An 18707-nucleotide genomic window follows, 5' to 3' on the forward strand; every position below is an offset into this window, starting at 1 on the left:
TACATAAAGGACAAAGACTTACCACGTCTGCCGTGTCCAGCTAACGCGGCTTCCATTTGACCGCAGTTGTAGTCGTACATAGATTTTGTTGGCGACTCATACAATACTTTCCACCAGTAATTGAATGATTTAGAGATATCATCCTGGAAAAGACTCTTATGTTTTCTCTGTATGTTCTTCATGATGTGCCACCTACAAAGGTTTTTGGTAGCATTGGGAAAGACTGTTTCACAGGCATTCATCAAGGCTTGGTCCCTGTCAGTCAGGATGACACGCGGCTCCCTGCAGTCGACGAGCATGTCTTTAAGGCGTTCAAGGGCCCATGTGAAGTTACACTCTTGCTCCCTAAAGATAACTGCGAGCGCAATAGAGAAAGACTTTGATGTCGACGTCACACCAACAAACTGAACGAACGGCCACTTGTACATGTTGGTGTTGTACGTCGTGTCAATCAGCAGCAAATCTGGGAACGCACGCCACATGGTATGCGACTTCTCGTGAGAAAAGAAAACATTCTCCGTCCTATTGGTGGAAGGATTCTCCCATGTGTAAAAGGTAAACCCATGGGTTTGAAGAAAGTTTTCAAGTACCTACGTTGGGTTTACAAAAAATTAATAAATATTACAAATATTCTTATTAAACATGATTATTATAATAAAATGATATTATTAATAATATTCTTATTAAATCTTACAGAATATATATTTTTTATATATGATAAAACAAAACAATATATATTCAAAATAATATATATTAAAAAGACACTTACAAAATAATAATATTCTGACAACAAGTACCGAATGGGGGTGTCACCAATTTTATCTTGGTCACGAAGAACCTTCATGACGTTGTTTATATCCCTAGTAATACATTTGTTACCGGGAAAGCTTTTTTTTAGGGCAGACTTAATTTTAGCAGGCTTCAGACCCTGCCTATGCAACGTCGCAACCATATCAATTTCCTCGTCGGTCAGTTTCCTTAGTGTCGGGTTCCCCTCCTCAAACAAAACTGAATCGTGGTTGTGCGTCTCGTTGACAACCTCTACCTTCCAACAATCACCTGGCGCGTTGTACCTCCCGACAAGTTTAAATGGACAACCCCTTTTAATACCCCCGGTATGCCTCACCGTTCCCTTGAGTGTTCCCCACCTCGATTGCATACAAGTTCAACACTTCTCTCCCTTGAACGTTGGACTGAGATAACACAACCATGCTCACGTCCTGTCTTCTTAACCCAATCCACCAACTCAGCAACAGAATCAAAATACTGATATCAAGTAATGTAAATAAAGTAATATTTAGTAACGTGTTGAAAAAGAATAATAATATTTTTTTAAAAAAAAAATAGGCCATACATTATTAGTTACATAAGAAAATGACGTCTCCCGTATGAAACGATCACCACCACCACCACCACCACCACCACCACCATCATCATCATCATCATCATCGTCAACAACAACATCGTCATCGCCTCCTTCGCGGTGACCCTCTTGAATGCCATCAACGACGTTGCTCGTGACTGGTCTTGACATGTATGGTTGCTCTCTTAAAGGTAACTGGTACGAATTCTGAGTTCCGTAATACGGACCGTCTACATGTAACTGTTGCGAAGATTGACCATAAGACTCCTCGAATCTGGCCTCATATGTATTAGACGATGTCCTATTATCCTCCGGCCACGAAGGGTGACTACCGCCGTATATGATATACCCCTGATAAAAATTATTTTGGCAAGACAACGTATAATATTTAAAAAATAACTAACGCGTTGTTGTACTATATAAACACACTAAATAACCTGGTCAGGATTTGGTAAGTCATATTGCTCGATATTTCCATACCCCAGCTCATGGTTCAAGTCGGGAAGTTCATTCAAATCTGGCAAGCCCGACTGCTCCGGCTGATCGTTGTATGCGTAGCCCGACTGCTCGTCGTTCCCGTCACCAAACAAAATATCATATAAATCCATTATAGTTTAACAAACACAAAACACAAATACTTTCTATATCTAATCAATGAAAAATATTGTCTACAATATTTTGATGATATATGAGAAATGAGCATGATATATGTAGAGAAAGGGAGACGGATGTGCCAAAATTAAATTATTGACATGATCAGCGATGGATCAATCGATCCTCGGCGTATTAGGTACGGTTTATGACGGATTTGATATGCCGATGTTGATGTGTACTCGATAAGCGGCGGATTGCTCAATCAGCCGCGCATTTGGTACAAACATAATAAGACAAAACCTATTGACATAATAGGACAAAAAGGTGTGATCCTCTGCGGATCGGTCGATAAGTCGCGTAGTGGGTGGGTGTTTTAATTTTTGGGTGGTGTCTCTAACATCACCCTAACTAATATTGATTTAAATTTTCTTCAAGTTTGATAATAAAATGAAATTGTACCAACTTATTTGCCTTTCTCCTTATTATACCTATAAATTAAAAGTATTATTGTTCGTAACAAGATTAAACTCTTAACCAGTTGGCCAAAGACGAGCATGGGAATACCTACTTTATAATGAACTAGGCTAGGAACCCGTGTATTACACGTGTTTGAAAAAATATATCTCATTCGTTATCTTATTATATGAATTATGCTCTTTATATTGCAAAGGGTGCCGCTAAACGTACCATACCTCCCTCATTTTTACTAAATATAACTCTCAAGTATTTCATTAATACAATTCAAACTTTTTTTGTTTTGTTTTTCATTTTGTTTATTATTATTATTATTATTATTATTATTATTAATATTTAGAAATTATTTTTTAAATAACAAAATATCACTTTTTCTTATTTATAATAAACATTTTTATTATTTAAAAATATGTTTTTTTCTATAATTGTTTTATTTCTTTATAAAAAGAAAATCAATTCTTGAACCCTCTTTACGCTCATGTCACATCGAGGTAGTTGTTTTTTTAATAGTTTTTAGAGATAGTTTGTATTTTTTTTAAAACAAATTTCATATTATGAAAGTTTTCTAATATAGCTTTTTAATGTACATGAATATGACCAAATATATATCAATATATATATATATATATATACATATACATGGACACTAATAATAATAAAATATTATTATGATCAAGAAAAATAAGCACAAAAGAGTGACATACAAAAAAATAAATATAAAAATAAAAATTTTATGGTTTTTGGTTTGATATTTTAATAGAAAACTATAGAATGCAAAAAAAAAAATGTTATAGAGGAGTAATATGTCAAATAAAATTGTTAAAAGAATAAAAAGTCTTAATGAAGGTGTATGACAAGTAGAGGAGGGGGTGGTACGTTTAGTCTCACATATCTTTCTACTGAACTAATAACTACAATAGTTTCTATTGGTAAAAAAAATTACCAAAACATTCAAATTTGGGGTTTAATGATATTAATTATTAAGCATTCATAACTAATAAAAAATAAACTTGTGTGGCTTACTTCATGTCTTTTTTTCTAATTCATGCCTTATGTTATAATTTATAGACTTGTAAGTATGGCAACTACATATTTGGTAATATCGGCAAAGAAAGTGTAATACCAATAAAGTGATAGGCATTTTATAACAATTTTTTTCAATTTCAAACATGTCGTCTTACTAAACTTATAACTTCAGATGATGATCTTAACACATTTTACTCAACTCCAACAATATACAAGAAACTTAACGGTTATAGTGAGTTTTATATTTGTGTGTAATAGTAAAAAAAATAATTGTGTACTAACCAAATCAGTTCTTATACGTTGCGCCGGCTGACACGAGGCGCCTATTTGCTAGCTATAAGAGAACACAAGTAGCAAATTTGACCTGTTTACTTAAATGGTTAAATACAAGTTGAACTTCCCCAACATGTTCTAAGTCATACGAATAGTGGGTCTGTTTCAAGTGGAACTTGTTGTGACAAAAAAAAATGTTGCAAATGGTTTATTCACAACAAATAAGCATCTCACTAAAATCCAAACCATCATTCCTCCCTTATATCAAACAATTTCGAGATTCTTGTATAAAGAATACAACACAAATAATTCATAATATTAAACAACCAATTTAAAAGAAACAAATTATTATTTCAAACGCCCTAATCATGATCTCACAATGATTTTGTAATCTCACAATGATTTTGTATAGAATCAGTATGCAACACCAATAATTACAACAATTTCCTTATCATTTATAGTAGTCAATTATACTTTATGGTCTCAACTTACAAGATTTTAAATTTAAAAAAAAATGAGTGTTGTTCCAGTAATAGACAACACAATGATAGTCATCAAAGAAGATATGAATTTTGTGTCATGAATATAAACAAAAACTCACTATGGTACCACTGTATTACGGGGATCAAAACAACTCTATTTTTATATCAGTTTGGCCCGAAACTCTCTTGTTGATGCAAGTTTCTATAATACCTTACCTGCAAATGAAGTATAATAAGCATAATGAATTTCACTATTAGTTAACATGTGACATAAAAAATTCACATAATAATTAGATATAAAAGAAAAGGCACTAATATGCTCCATCATCAATAAATTATTCTCCTTGAGTGTTGAATTATGTCACTGTAACAAATGTTATCAATACATATAAAAAAGTTTATTATATAGAATTAAAAGTAAAAAAATAATCAAGTGAGATGAACCATTTTCTCGTATTGCTTAGAGTAAAGACAAATAGTGACACCTTCTGAATTGGTAATTAATAAACTAAAAACATACAACACGAATTTACACACACTAAAATGAGTTTCAAAAGTTCTACATACATTATTTTATTTATTTATTTTTTACTTTATTTACTACTATTAAATCACAGATAAATCATTAATATGAAAATTTTAAAATATTTATTAATTGTTTTAATTAGATAGTTTTGACTTCAATGTTAGACAATAATGATGCCACTTGTCACAAAAATAAAACAATTAAGTGTCATGTGGCACAACAATGTTTTTGTTTATTATAACAGTAGATTTTATTTTTTATTAACCAACCCCACCCACGGGTGGATTTTTTTAAACTTAAAAATGAATCGACTATACTTCTGAGAAGCTTACTGACGCCGGTTGTAGGGTGCGCATGAGTTTGTATTGGCTCAAAACAAACCAAAAATCAAAAACTCGATTTTAAAAAACCGTCTGGAAATATGAAATTTAAATACCATTATTTTTAAATACCGTGATGGAGCCATATCTCACTATTAAAGTTGCACCCGGAAAATTTATGTTTTTCCTTTTTTATTAGGTGAACCGACCTGAACAAATATGAAAAAAATCAATACTTAACGATAAACAATTGACTGTAAAAAAATTATTGTGCCCTTAACATAAATTCCCACGTACGCCATTATTAACGAGTAAACAAAAAAATCATTAAGCAAGAAAACCATTTTTAGTAATTATTTTACCATGAATGTTTTATTTTGGTTGTTAATTAATACTTACACATTTGTTTACTCGGTTTAATTAGTAAAAATCTAATATAACATCCAATCATTTAATCCAACTATAGTTCTTTTATTATTATTAAGAAAAGAAATTAAATACAAACAAAATCACTGCAAATAATTATATATACACTCACACACGTATACATACATGAAATCACCCCACTACAGAAAGAGAGAGGTATGTATATGTATTTGTATTTGTTCTCTGATTTTGATGCATGAGAGAGAAAGTAAAAGAGTACAAGTTTGTTTCACACAAAGCAAAAGCATAGAGGAGAAAACAATTTATGCATTTACAGGCTCTCAACATCAAATCATTTCATATCATCATCTCTTTGTGAGTGAGGTCTGTTTATTTTTCACCAAATTTCTTTCATCCTTTTTTGCTTCCTTCTTAAGACTTATTATTATTATTATTATTGTTGTTGAACCTCCTGTTTCCCCCTTTCTCATCTTCAATACTTGATGATTACAGCTTCTTTTCTGGGTTCAAACTGTTAATAAATTAATAATCTTTAGGGTTTTCATTGTTTCTTGATGTTTGACTATTTTGACTTTTTTTCTTGACTATTTGATCTAAAGGGGTTTCTGGAATTGATCATCTGGTTGCTTTTTACTCTTTGTTTCATTTAATAATAATAATAATTAATATGATGACACTGTTTATGCACAATGCACATTGGTAGAACTAGATATTATTAGGGTTTATATCACTGGTTACTGATTTTTGGATTTGATGATATTATTTTTTTTCTTGAAGATTAAAGCAAGGGTTTTTATGTAATTTTGCCAAAACAGGTTGTGTGAGATATGTTGAGGAAGAGAAGCAGATCAGACCAGAAAGATCAACAAAACATGGGTCAGACTCAAAATCTGATACCTGATGCTTATTATTCTAATGAGTCTTGTTATGCAAATTCTGATGCTTTCTTGAAACAGAAACCGAAAACCAATTCCTTTTTCACTCTTCCTGGTCTCTTTGTAGGAGGGCTAAACCCGAAAAACTCGGAATCTGATTCCGTTAGAAGTCCCACTTCCCCTTTGGATTTCAAGGTTTTTTCAAAACCAAATTTTGGGAATTTAACTATTAGGGCTTCATCCAAACCGACCGAGTCGACTCACAAGAGTTGGGATTGTCACAAAGTAGGTTTAGGCATTATAGAAGCTCTTGATGATGAGACGAAACCGTCATCCGGTAAAATACTCCGTTCATCTGACAGCAAGAGCGTTCTTTTTGGACCCCAAATATTGAACAACCGGAGTTTGAAACCCGCTAATTTTGACCCGTTTGACTCCTTTTCATACTCACTTCCTAAGAATTGTGCAGTTTTTTCCAGTAATCTTACAAAGTCCAACCCTAAACTGATTAATCCTATAGTTCAAGAACCGTCTGCTAAGTTCTGGTCTAATTCTTTGGATTCTGCAAACATCGGGTCAAACTCGACCCGTTTAACAACTGGCCCGACCCATCTGAACCCGGGACAAGATTTAGTGGCTTCACTCTCAGCAAGTGAGATTGAGCTATCTGAGGATTATACTTGTGTTAGAAAACACGGTCCGAACCCGAAAACAACTCATATTTTTGGTGACTGTATTTTAGAACGTCGCGAGAATGAGTTTATTGCTAAATCTGAAGAACACGAGGTTAAACCGTGTGAAGCTGTGAATTTTTACCCCTCTGATGATTTCTTGAGCTTTTGCTACTCTTGCAAGAAGAAACTCGAGGGCGAAGATATCTATATGTACAGGTTTGGTCTCTATACTTTGAATCATGCTCGATTTTGCACGTGTTTTGACTTTTTGACCGAAAGTTGATCTTTTTGTCTGTGTTTTAGAGGTGAGAAAGCATTTTGCAGTTTGGATTGCAGATCAGAGGAGATATTGATTGAGGAAGAGATGGAGAAGAACAACGACGCGGGTTCGTCTTCACAAACTGAGAAACGTTTTGAGACCTCAATGTTCATCGCTGCTGCATAAACGGATTTAACAAGAAAGCTGGTATTTTTGTGTTTTTGTTAGCTGTTCAATCTACTATTAAGCCTATGAACGATGAAACTCGATTCAATGACGTATGAGAAGAAACCACACGTTAATGATTATGATTACCCGTTTGATAAGAGCTGTGTTTGTTTTTTTATGGCGGCCATGGATGATCTTGTTTTGAAGTGTGTGGTCTCTTGTCATATGTTGCTGAATGTGTTTCATATTTCATGGTTTTAGTGGCTGATTGGTAACTGCTGAACCAGCTAGTTTTGTATCTTTATTTTCTGCAATATTTTGACATTGATGATAGATATCTCTACTCTTGAGGCTTCTTTTAGTTAAGAGTCTTAATATGAGAATGAAATGGTAACACCAAGACCATCTTACTTGGACTAATTATAAGGAGTTGATGTATAAGCCTCCTAAATCAAGTCTTTGAATGAATATAAATGATCTTTTTACATAATGTTAGCATGCAAGTTTTGAACTTGAACTGAAAGGTTACGTTTGCATTGGTAGTTCTACAATAATGCATTATTTCTTGTCAAGTTTTGTAATTTCTTGGTAATTATGATATGGGTTTGGAAAATCTTGATGAATGTTACAAGAAAGTCCTGATCTTGAACCTCGACATCACAGTTGCGTCGGTAGTTGTACGGTATGAGCCTATTTTTAGCATTAATTCTTGGCATTCTGATATGGGTTTGGAAGATCTTGGGATGTAACAGCTTAAAATTAGAATTATGATGGGATATAAATTGGTATTAATGTTAGCAAAAGTCTTGATCTTGACCCTAACATCACAATTGCATTAATGGTTGTACTGTACAAGCATCCTAAATGCATGATGTGTACATTTTCTTTTTGTGATTTGGGTTGGGAAAATCTTGGACCATAATTGCCTGAATCAAGAATCAAGATTCTGATTTTGTTATAATTTGTAAATGATCTTTTTACAATGTTGTCAAGCAAGTCTTTATCTTGCATTGATAGTTGTACACCACAAGCATTTCTAATTCATCATTTCTTTGTGAATTCTTGGCATTCTCAGACCAAGTGTATTGAAAATTTGGAATAGCACCCCATGCCACATCACATGGCTGGGGAGTTAAACACTAGAACGCGTAACAGGCGTCAACAAGGGGTTTGGGTGCCAGAGGTTTCTTAACAAGTGTGAAGGCCAAATTCTTTTCTAACCAATCAAACCACCCAACTTACATTTTTTTTTTAATAAAAATGGTTTAAAAATACTTGTGATTTTAATTAAACCCACTACACACGTGTTTGAGGGAAAGTTAGTGAGAACACTCGTACATAGGTGACGGTCACAATTTTTTGTTACTTTTTAGGTAACCAATACATACAATCTGGTACGATTTGGTAAATCTTAGATATTTTTTAATGACCAACGAATAAAGCACACCAAATCTTGTTTCGGGGAAAACCTGCCGCTCAAAGGCCCATTGCAGGCTTCATCCCAAATCTTCATTTCTCATTCAATACAGTATAAGCTAAAACTCATTGTCCCGTAAATCTTGAGATGTAATTGCTTGAATCAAAACTCTAGTCGGATATAAATGATGGATGTTTTTACTTTTTACACCATTTAAGCAAGTCTTGATGCTGAACCTCAACATCACAATTGCATTGGTATTTGTAATCTGTACGCATTCAAATGCATTATTATTTTCTGTACGACTGTACCTCATTTCTTTCCATTCTGACATGGGTTTGGAAAAACATGGGATTTTGATGTAACGGACTATGGGTTGTACGGTACAAGTCTTCATAGTGTTAGCAAGAAAGTAACTAGGGGTGCAAACAAGTCAAGCCACTTACCAGCTACTTGAGATCAGATCAATAAAAAACCCAAAGTGAGCCGAGCTGAGCCTCAAATAAAGTTCGTTTAGGCTCGTCGAGCCTCGTGTGTTTTTTAAGTTTTTACCTCTTTTGGATTTCTATGTATTAATTTCACACTTCACAGTTGAGCACAAACCGAGCTTTTGGCTTGTTTAAGGTACTACACGAGTTTGAGCCGGGCTTAGGCTCGTTTAAGGTTTTTCACTTTTTCTCAATATTATAAAAACAGTTAAAAGCGTCTATAAATTAGTTAATATATTAATAGCAAGCTGAGCCCTAGCTTGGAAATTGACACTAAAGCTTGAGCCTTTAAAAAAAGAACTCGAAACAAGTTGAGCTCGAGTCTAGTCTCGGTTAAGCTTGTTTACACCTCTACAAGCATCCTAAAGCATATTTTATTGTACAACTTTGTGATTTTTTACATTTCTGACATAGGTTTCGAAAATCTTGACTCATGAGACATGAATGAGATTGATTTTTGGGTTGTAAGGTACAAGTAGTTGATGCATTGATGTGGTTTACCCTTTTGTATACATGATTGGTCCTTCCATGAAGAGCTTGTTAGTGTTGGACCCTCACCCATGTGTGCATCAATGTCATTGCATCAAATGCATCTTTCTTGTAAAGACTTTAACTTTATCTTTCTAGGCCCATGCTTATTATGTTGCCTGCCTCTTAAAACAGAATACAGTAAATATATAAACACTCAAGTGCATTGTTTTCGTAACCGGACTGGTTATCGAACTAGCTGCCTTAGTGGTTCACTTGTTGGACATGTCGACTGGATTGAAGAACCAAATTATGTCATAATTAATTTAGAAATGTTTTAACTATTACATAAAAAACAAATACTATATTAAATTGAAAGTGTAATATAATAAATATAACTAATTTAGAAATGTTTTAACTATTATATTAAACACTCACAGTTACATCTAAGAAAGAATACGGAGTGCATTAACAATATCAATATATTTTTAAGAGATTACTTGAATGAGAAATCTCATATTCAAATTCAAATCCTTTTTCTAAAACGATAACTTATACACTCTTTAACTATACTACTAAATTATACAATTTTTGACAACCACAGGATTGGAATCATCACCATATAAAAGTACAAAACGTTATCTAAAGCTTTGGTACCGTTAGACCAAATGGCCTTTGATCTTGGATTCAAATCCTGACAAACTAAGAAAAACCTTTCAAAAAGGTTATTCGCTTTTTCATAAATAAAATTGACAATCGGTATAACCACTAAACCGACCATGGGTAACATTCTCAATCGCAAAATTCTTTATTTGTGTATTTTTGTAACTCATGATTGGGTGAATGGATGGGCATCCTTGAAAGATAATGGCTTGAACGAGTTACTTTAGGGGACCCTAAATCACTAAGGTGTTGTGCCGGTCAATTTAGTTACACTAGAGTTACCCCACCCGAAAAGTAACTTCACACTGTAATGCCGTTTATAAATTGTGGTGTAAAAGAATCATAAACTAGATAGCAATCCTCGGTGTCACTCACGAGTTATTTGAAATGGCACACTTAAAGCTTGAGACGAGTCGAATTAAGTTTAAGATATTTAATCACTAAAAGCTATACATAAAATTATAAATACATGAAAACAATTAAACATAAATGAAAGTTATAAACTATTCGTGTCCGATCGAGTTTATAAAGTTACTCCCAAGTCAAGTTTATGCTTTAAACATAGAATTCAAAAGGAACCAAACTCGAATTTAGCGAAGATTAGCCAGCTTAGTTTACACCTAGTAAAAATTAAAAATTTTAAATCGTTTTATACTTTTAAAAATGTTGTTTTCTAAGAGACAGGGTACAAAAACAATAATGCATGTATGAGACCCTACCATTTTGGTTGAAGGTGGTAGTGGTGGTAGTTGTTGTAAGTTAGAAAAAAGGGATAAAAGGACATAGCCAAAGACAAGGCTAGATCCGTAATTATGAGAGGGCCAAATCTTTAAAGTGGGTTCACTTTGGTTGACAATTTAAATCTTTCTAATTCGAGTCACGCTTTTGTCAAGTTCAAGTCGAGTTCAAGAGCGGGAATTAAGCTTTTGTCAAATCAATCTCGAGTCAAGCTTTCATCTGGTCCGATATTGTATATGTATAAGCAAAAATTAATACCTTAAATCGTTAAATAAAATAGAAATTGAAGTGTTAATTGGAAATAGTATTTTAACTTTTAGACGTAGTCAGTTGCAAAATTTGGAGAAAAAATTTAATTTAGGGTTCAACTTAAAAGGTCACAACTAGACGTGCACAAAAAAACCAGTTTTGGAACCGAACCGGTGGAACTGACCCGGAACCGGTTCCAGTTCCTACCTGATGGACCAAATATCCGGTTTGGGTATTTTTGTACCCGAAAATCATACCCGGTTCCCCTATTTGTATTTCCCAATCGGTTCCAACCCGGTTCCTACCCAGTTCCTAATTGTACCCGGTCCGGTTTCTACCCGAAAAAACCGGTTCCGGCGGGGTTTTTTTTTAAAAGGTCAAACACAGGTCAAACTAGCCGTTGGAACCGGTTTTTGAGAAACAAAAGAGCCGTTGGAACCGGTTCCAACGGTAATATAGCCGTTGGAACCGGTTTTTGAGAAACAAAAGAGCCGTTGGAACCTCAAAAGAGCCGTTGTAACCGGTTCCAACGGTAATATAGCCATTGGAACCGGTTCTTGTAGCCCAAAACCTATATATAAGTTGTTTTCCATTACTTGTTTCACCACCAAACTCAAAAACAAATTAAAATACGTCTCCTTTAGCAAACCCGACCATCCAACTAAATATTATTATGGCACCCATAAAAAAAACTAACAAGAAGGCTAAGAAAAGTGTTTTTATTAAACCCGTTCCTCCTATGGAGGACCCAAATGTTCTTGCGGTCGTCACCCATAACCTCAACCAAGACATATGGAAGAATTGGGATTTGGTTGTGAATGCTGAAGGTTATCAAAAGGCTCGTTGCAAACTATGTGGAACACAATTAAAGCACGATTCCAACTCGACTTTGAGAAAGCACATCGAGAAGCCATATTGCAAGGCGTTGAATGGGATTGGCGTGACCGATCAAGTTGACTTGGGTAAAGATGGTACACTATTTCGTTACAACATGACTCAAGTTCAAGGTAGAATGGCAAAGTTCGTTATTCAACGAGGTTTGCCGTTTAACCACTTTGATGACCTGGATTTGACGTCGTTGATTCGAGAAACTCTACAACCGCGATACACACATGTAAGTCGTACTACCTTAAGACGTCACTGTATCAAGTTGTGGGAGTGTGCTAAAAAAGAGTTAATCGAGCTTTTTCATTCTTTACAAGCGATGGTTAGTTTAACTACCGATGTTTGGTCGGCACCACACGGGTTGCCCGAATCATACATATGTGTCACCGCTCATTGGGTTGATCCGGTGACATGGCAATTGATGAAACGCACCATCGCTTTTGAAAACTTCCCGTTCCCACATACCGCCGAAAAATTGTTTGAATTACTTGATGAAGTTATAACGACTTACAACTTGAGAAATAAAATATTTTCGATTTCGTTTGACAACGCTTCAAACAATACTAAGGCGGCCGAAAAATTTATCATTAAATATTCATCACCTTGTTTAGGGGATTTTTTTCATGTTCGATGTGTTGCACATATCATCAACTTGCTATTTATAAAATGTAAATAACCTAATTATAGTAAAAAAAACCGGTTCCAACGGTCAAAAACGGCTATATAGCCGTTGGAACCGGTTTATAACGGCTCTTTTATTTGAATTTCAAAAAAAACCGGCAGAACCGGTTTTTACGTAATAACCGGTCCCGGTTCCTACCCTACCCGGTTCCTAAAAGTTGGCATTTTGAGGCATCGGTTCGGGTCGGGAACCGAACTGGTTCCTGACTGAAACCGGTGCCATTTCCTACCCGGTGTGAAAAAAACCGGTTCTGAACCGGTTCGGGTTTTTCAACTGTACCCGATTTGTGCACGTCTAGTCACAACTACCACAAAACATAAATATAATTAGCAGTTAATGGACGATAAGTTTACCAAATATAAAATATAATTCTAATATATGCCTACACCTATTTATGTACTCGAAATGAATTTTGTTATCTAACATGTTTCTTATATAAGTTTTCAAGCCATGCAATCACGATTAAAAATCATACATCATATTATACACCAGGATAAGATTTGCAGAATTTACAATGCCAAGGTGCCCAAAGGACCATAACAAAATCTCTAGAAACAAAACCCAACATTTATCAACACTGAACCACTAGCCACGATAACCCATCAGAGACCAATCCCATTGTGAACATATAGAACCAGAAAGAACAAAATACCACCCGATCTCAACCTCATGTTTGGCGAGTGTTGTAAGACTTGCAATTTGGACACTTATGAGCCACAATATGAAAAGGCACTTCTGAATTCGCTCCACAGTCATTGCACAGAATCCATATCTTCAAAAACGAGAAAGCAAAACATAAATTATAGAAACAGAACTCCAGAAAGTTGAAATGCAAGGACAAAGAAAGATGGCCTACCGATTTGTTCTGATAGAATTCGGGCATCGGGGTAGCTGCGATTTCCATGTCAAGTTTCTCCCAAATCTTTGACATATCCCAGACCGACTTAAAGCAGAGCGGGCACGCGTATCTGCCAAAATTAGTCAACCACCAATTTATTAACTTTTATAAAATCATCTTCAATTTCTTGAAATCTGCTGATGTATTAGATTTACTTACTGCATATGTTTCTGCATTTCCTTTAAACACTTCTTATGAATGGTATGTCCACAGGGCATGGCTGCAACATCATCTAAGGAGTCAAACAAATACTGCAAAACCACCAAATATATGTGCCATTTTAGTGTGTTTCCAGAAGATGCATACAAGTGGGATTAAGTAAGGTGAAGATGCAAACCTCGAAGCTTACAGGGCAGTCATGGTGCATTGCTCCTTCAACACACGGGTGACTGTCCTTCAGAATATTTGAGTAGCAACATCCTGTATCCCAACAAGATAGATACACAAGAATGAGTCCAATAGATTGATGTGATAATATTGGTTCAGAATCCTTTTAACATCATAACCATTTGGAACATAAAACAAAACGCTGTTTGCAGGTTCAACCAATTCGGCCCAACTTGTTTAGGTTAGCACTAAAAAGTTACTTGTTTTGACTAGCATTAGATATTAACAGTTGACGATTCTGATCTAACCAGAAAAACATGAAAATTTAACTACTCATACTAGATTGCATCATAGAGAGAGAGGACTTACGGCATTTGTCACAGTGAAAAAAGTTCTCCTGTCCACCAATTCTGATCAAAACAGAAAAACATATGCAAGTCAGGAGGTGTCATTAAATTCACCATATTATCAAAACATACCGAAGAAAGGCTATTTACAATACTAAAAGCACACATTATATCAGATTATAAGGATCTGTAGGTTGTATTAAAACATTTAGCTATATTGACAATCTACAGTAATTATTGTTACTATATTTGTGTATCTTGAATAACTGGAAGATTACATATCCAAGAGTTATGTATCCTAGGTCAACAAAACCGGTATCTGTATACCAGTAGTTCCCATAAGAGATTGAGATTAATATCTTTCCGGTATTAACTCTACTTTGGTCAACACATAGGAATATCCAACTGTAAATAGCGTGAAATTAGTACCTGCAAATACCACAACCATCACAGTGATACTGTCTCTTGGATATCTGCAAAGCAGAGAGCAAGAAATTAGATACTCTTATGCCAAATCAAGAAAACGGCTTCATGGAAAACATGAGGCTACATCAAAACCTGTTTACAGAAGCTTCCTCTGATAAAGAAAAAGTACAAAATGAGGACTTACATCATCATCAAAAAGCTTGCATGCCCACAAAAGTATTTGCCCATGCACACGCCACAGTTGACACACATTTGTCGAACCTAAAAGGACAAGCAGCAACACGGTTAATAAATGATTTTTTGAGAAAGCTCAGGTCCAGCATTCCGGATCACTTGCACATGAAAAAAACAGCAACACTAAAAACACTCACTTCTTGTTCTGTGCCACAAAGAGTGCATATAACCTGAAAGTAAGACAACACCAAATATGCTTCATGTGCCCAGCAAAAGAAAGTATTTTTGAGAACACGTTTAACTTTTAAAAGTAAGCTACCTGTTGGACCTCATGGCGAGGGATGGTATGCCTCTTCTTGATTGACATTAATGTCATTCTGTACCAAAAAAACCAACAGTCCAAAATACCATTTTCAGTATCCACGTAAAGTGTAACATTGTTATTTTCTTTTACTTTTTCTTACATACCTTCGCCTCATTATGGCAATGACGACAGTCAAATATCTCATTACAACATGGGGCCCGTATTCTGCATCTTCAACGGTAGTGAGCACATCTGTCAAGAAACAGAAACAGTTTATTGACCCGTGCTAGATATATATTTACTACAAATAACAGAATACAAGTCACAGAAAGAGTACCCATATTCAAGGGATTCATCATCAACAACATCTGAGTTCACGGATTCTGCAACATCAGGCTCACCATCTCCATGAATATGGTGATTTTCTAGCTTTGGTTCCTCTGTGACAGCAAAAGCGTGTGTTGCAGATTCTGTGTTGCTTCCTTGAAGGTGCAAACTTGTATGATCCTCCATTCAGACTAGGATCAAATTAACAACTAATACAGCAGAAAGCACCTGCATTTAAGAACACATTAAGCAAAATATCCTAGGTCTATAGAAGACATATCTAGTTGTCCATCCAGTGACAATGTGGCTTTCTCTCACACAGCAGCACGTGAGTTGAAATCAGCAACAACATAATCCAACCAAACGTTGAACAGCTGCAACCAGTCATCACAAAAACAATCAAATGTAATATAATAAAAGTTCATGAGTGAGAGAATTCCACGCGTCCAAGAGAAATGAAGGTATCCAATGCACGGTTTCTTGGTTCTTGAATAGGCCCACATCCATCTAATTAAGATACCACGAAAAAGTGGTTAAACCTAAGGTAAAAGTAATAGATCACAAAATCAAGTACGCCCTCAATGAAAAAAAAAGACAAACAACGTGAAGAAAGCACCACCGGTGCAGATATCTAATAAATTTCCTGCCCATCAAGGGAAAAACTACCTCAACTGGCTTTCTGCACCAACACTTGAAGAATTACACCGTCCCCAAGCTATTGACTCTCGAGTTTAACTGAATGGACTGCAGAGTTATTAACTTTATAAAGAAGAGACATGGGGGCAGTTTGCAATGGTTAAGAGATAGATGGAGGCTTGGTGAAATGGTGAATGAACATATCTGATTTTCCATTTTTGATTATTCGACAAAAAACCAAACAAACACAACTAATGCCGCTTTGAATATCAATTTCGGAAGCACATGGTTCTTATTCAGATTTTCTTCCATATCAGACACAACATATGGAAGATGGACAAATTCTCTTACTATTTATGAAAATTAATTTCTCAAACCGAACACATAACGCTGCTTATGAAAACGACTCAACAAGATTTAGGCGAATCCTCCTATCCTTACATTGCTAAAAAAATTACATCAAATCAATTGGCCTAATCAAAACCAAACAAATCACTCGTTCACCGCGTAAACAAAACATATGAATATAACAGGCCAAGTAAAACCAAATAAACCGAATTCAATTTCACCACAACATGAAACTAACATGCAGTTGTTACAGTGTCACTAATTACTATAACTAGTTTCCTAACCCTAAAATCACAAGCACAAAATGTTAACGCATAAATGACATTCAGCCACGAAAACCTAAATTAACAAAAATTATCAACATAAAGCAATTAAAATTAAAAGAATTTAATAATAAATAAATTACGAATAAAACCAAACGTGATATACATTGAAATGAATTCTGCATGATATATGATATGATATCCCGTACGTACTTACCCTCGTTTTACGCAACGGCACAATACAATATTCCGACGTGATATAATATTCAGTTTATTATTTGATACGACACAATATTCCGGACGTGATATAATATTCTACCGGTTTTAATATATAAACATGAAGGAGATTGTTAAAAAAGATCGTATAGTTGCCTGTTTAAAAAACTCACAAAAGTTACAGATTGTTAAAAAAAGGAAAAGTGGTTTTTATTGGTCCCAACAATTGTCTTTTGGTCGCTGCCGGTCCCAACTAACGAATTGGCTGCTGACGGTCCCAACTTTTAACGTATTTGTTCCTAACGGTCCGCGACTAACAGAATTCTAACGTCGTTAGTTTCAGGTCGCCGAAAAAACGTTTTTTGCCGGAAAATGCACATTTTTTCCCGAAAACTCAACATTGTTGTCATAAACATAATGGTAACTTTGTATCGTACCTTTAAGAACATTTTTCTACTAACAGCCCCAATTATTGAGGTCGCCGGAACCCTAGAACCAACGTCGGAATCAGTTGATGGTGCTTAAGTGATGGTGGTTGGTTGGAGGTGAGTCAATTGGTGGTGGTGGCAGTGTTCAGGTGGTGTTTTCCGGCAAAAAAAAAATGACTTTCCCGGCCAAAAACGTTTTTCCGGTGACCTGAAACTAACGGCGTTAGGATTCTGTTAGTCGCGGACCATTAGGAACAAATACATTTGTAGGTTCCTAGCCGGATCTACACAGGAGTATCTCGTAACACGAGGGTGCGGAATCCCCACGTAATACGATACGAGCGTAAGATATATGATACGTTGAACCAATAAGCAAACACACGTTACAATACTAATAAACACGATTGTATTGCAACACTTCAACACGTGATATCGATTATCACAAATACACGTTCTGGAAAGACTTAACTAAAACCAAGCTGAAGTGAGGTTTAAATAACCTCGACAACTTCGCCTAACATACTAGGCGAAGTTGTCACAACTTCGCTTGTCTCCAAGTTCGCCTACATCCCAGGCGAACTTGTGTAAATCAATATTCAAAACCAACACAAACAATCTAACACGATTACAGACACATACAAAACACAAGATACTGAACTACTGACATTATGCACCAACAACATTAAAAGTTGGGACCATCAGTGACCAATTCGTTAGTTGAGACCGACAATGACCAAAAGGCAATAGTTGGAACCAATAAAAACCAATTTTCCTTTAAAAAAACAAGCTATACGATCGTATGTGTCCATATTATCGTATGGAATGTTCCTGACACAGATAAAGGCTGCGAGAATCTGACAAAAGCTACAATCTTATACGATCGTATAAAAGCCATACGATCGTATGGTTTAGTAAGTGAATAAGTCAAAGGATATGTAGATAACCTATGCCTAATATTAGTTTATGCGATTACGCCACACAATCACAATAATTGATGGGATA

At 35.2% G+C, this 18707-nt stretch overlaps 2 protein-coding genes and 1 pseudogene across 5 annotated transcripts in view; 1 reads left to right on the top strand and 2 right to left on the bottom strand.

The window, feature by feature from the left end:
- The window catches only part of LOC143630386 (uncharacterized), a 181434-nt gene that overhangs the window by 103505 nt on the left and 59222 nt on the right, over positions 1-18707 (bottom strand). The gene's annotated exons all lie outside the window — the stretch shown is intronic.
- Positions 5677-8204, top strand: LOC143630438 (FCS-Like Zinc finger 10-like). 3 transcript variants are annotated; one of them, XM_077099449.1, is made up of 3 exons: positions 5677-5808; positions 6261-7210; positions 7298-8204. In XM_077099449.1, exons 2-3 carry the CDS (start codon positions 6273-6275, stop codon positions 7437-7439), a joined length of 1080 nt encoding a protein of 359 aa, XP_076955564.1. In that variant the 5' UTR covers positions 5677-5808; positions 6261-6272; the 3' UTR covers positions 7440-8204. The 3 variants fall into 3 exon arrangements, 2 of the variants coding, with proteins under 2 accessions (XP_076955564.1, XP_076955565.1); XM_077099450.1 differs by having other exon boundaries at positions 5689-5799; XR_013153164.1 differs by lacking the exon at positions 5677-5808 and having other exon boundaries at positions 6162-7210; positions 7298-7963; positions 7995-8204.
- On the bottom strand, positions 13468-17149 carry LOC143630439 (putative E3 ubiquitin-protein ligase RZFP34; annotated as a pseudogene). The gene is made up of 11 exons (XR_013153165.1): positions 15825-17149; positions 15652-15739; positions 15503-15560; positions 15381-15413; positions 15194-15270; positions 15013-15056; positions 14606-14646; positions 14247-14329; positions 14069-14160; positions 13868-13979; positions 13468-13783 (listed from the first exon to the last, which is right to left on the bottom strand). The product of XR_013153165.1 is annotated as a putative E3 ubiquitin-protein ligase RZFP34 (transcript).

This window comes from Bidens hawaiensis, unplaced genomic scaffold (assembly GCF_021521415.1).
Source record: "Bidens hawaiensis isolate Kalapana, Puna unplaced genomic scaffold, B.hawaiensis_p1.1 tig00005663_1, whole genome shotgun sequence".
NCBI lineage: Eukaryota > Viridiplantae > Streptophyta > Magnoliopsida > Asterales > Asteraceae > Bidens > Bidens hawaiensis.

Excerpts from the sequence above, each read along its gene's own strand:
- LOC143630438 (XM_077099449.1), top strand. The coding sequence starts at position 6,273 with ATGTTGAGGAAGAGAAGCAGATCAGACCAGAAAGATCAACAAAACATG. Across the intron at positions 7,211-7,297 it reads GAAGATATCTATATGTACAG|AGGTGAGAAAGCATTTTGCA; the intron begins GTTTGGTCTCTA and ends TCTGTGTTTTAG.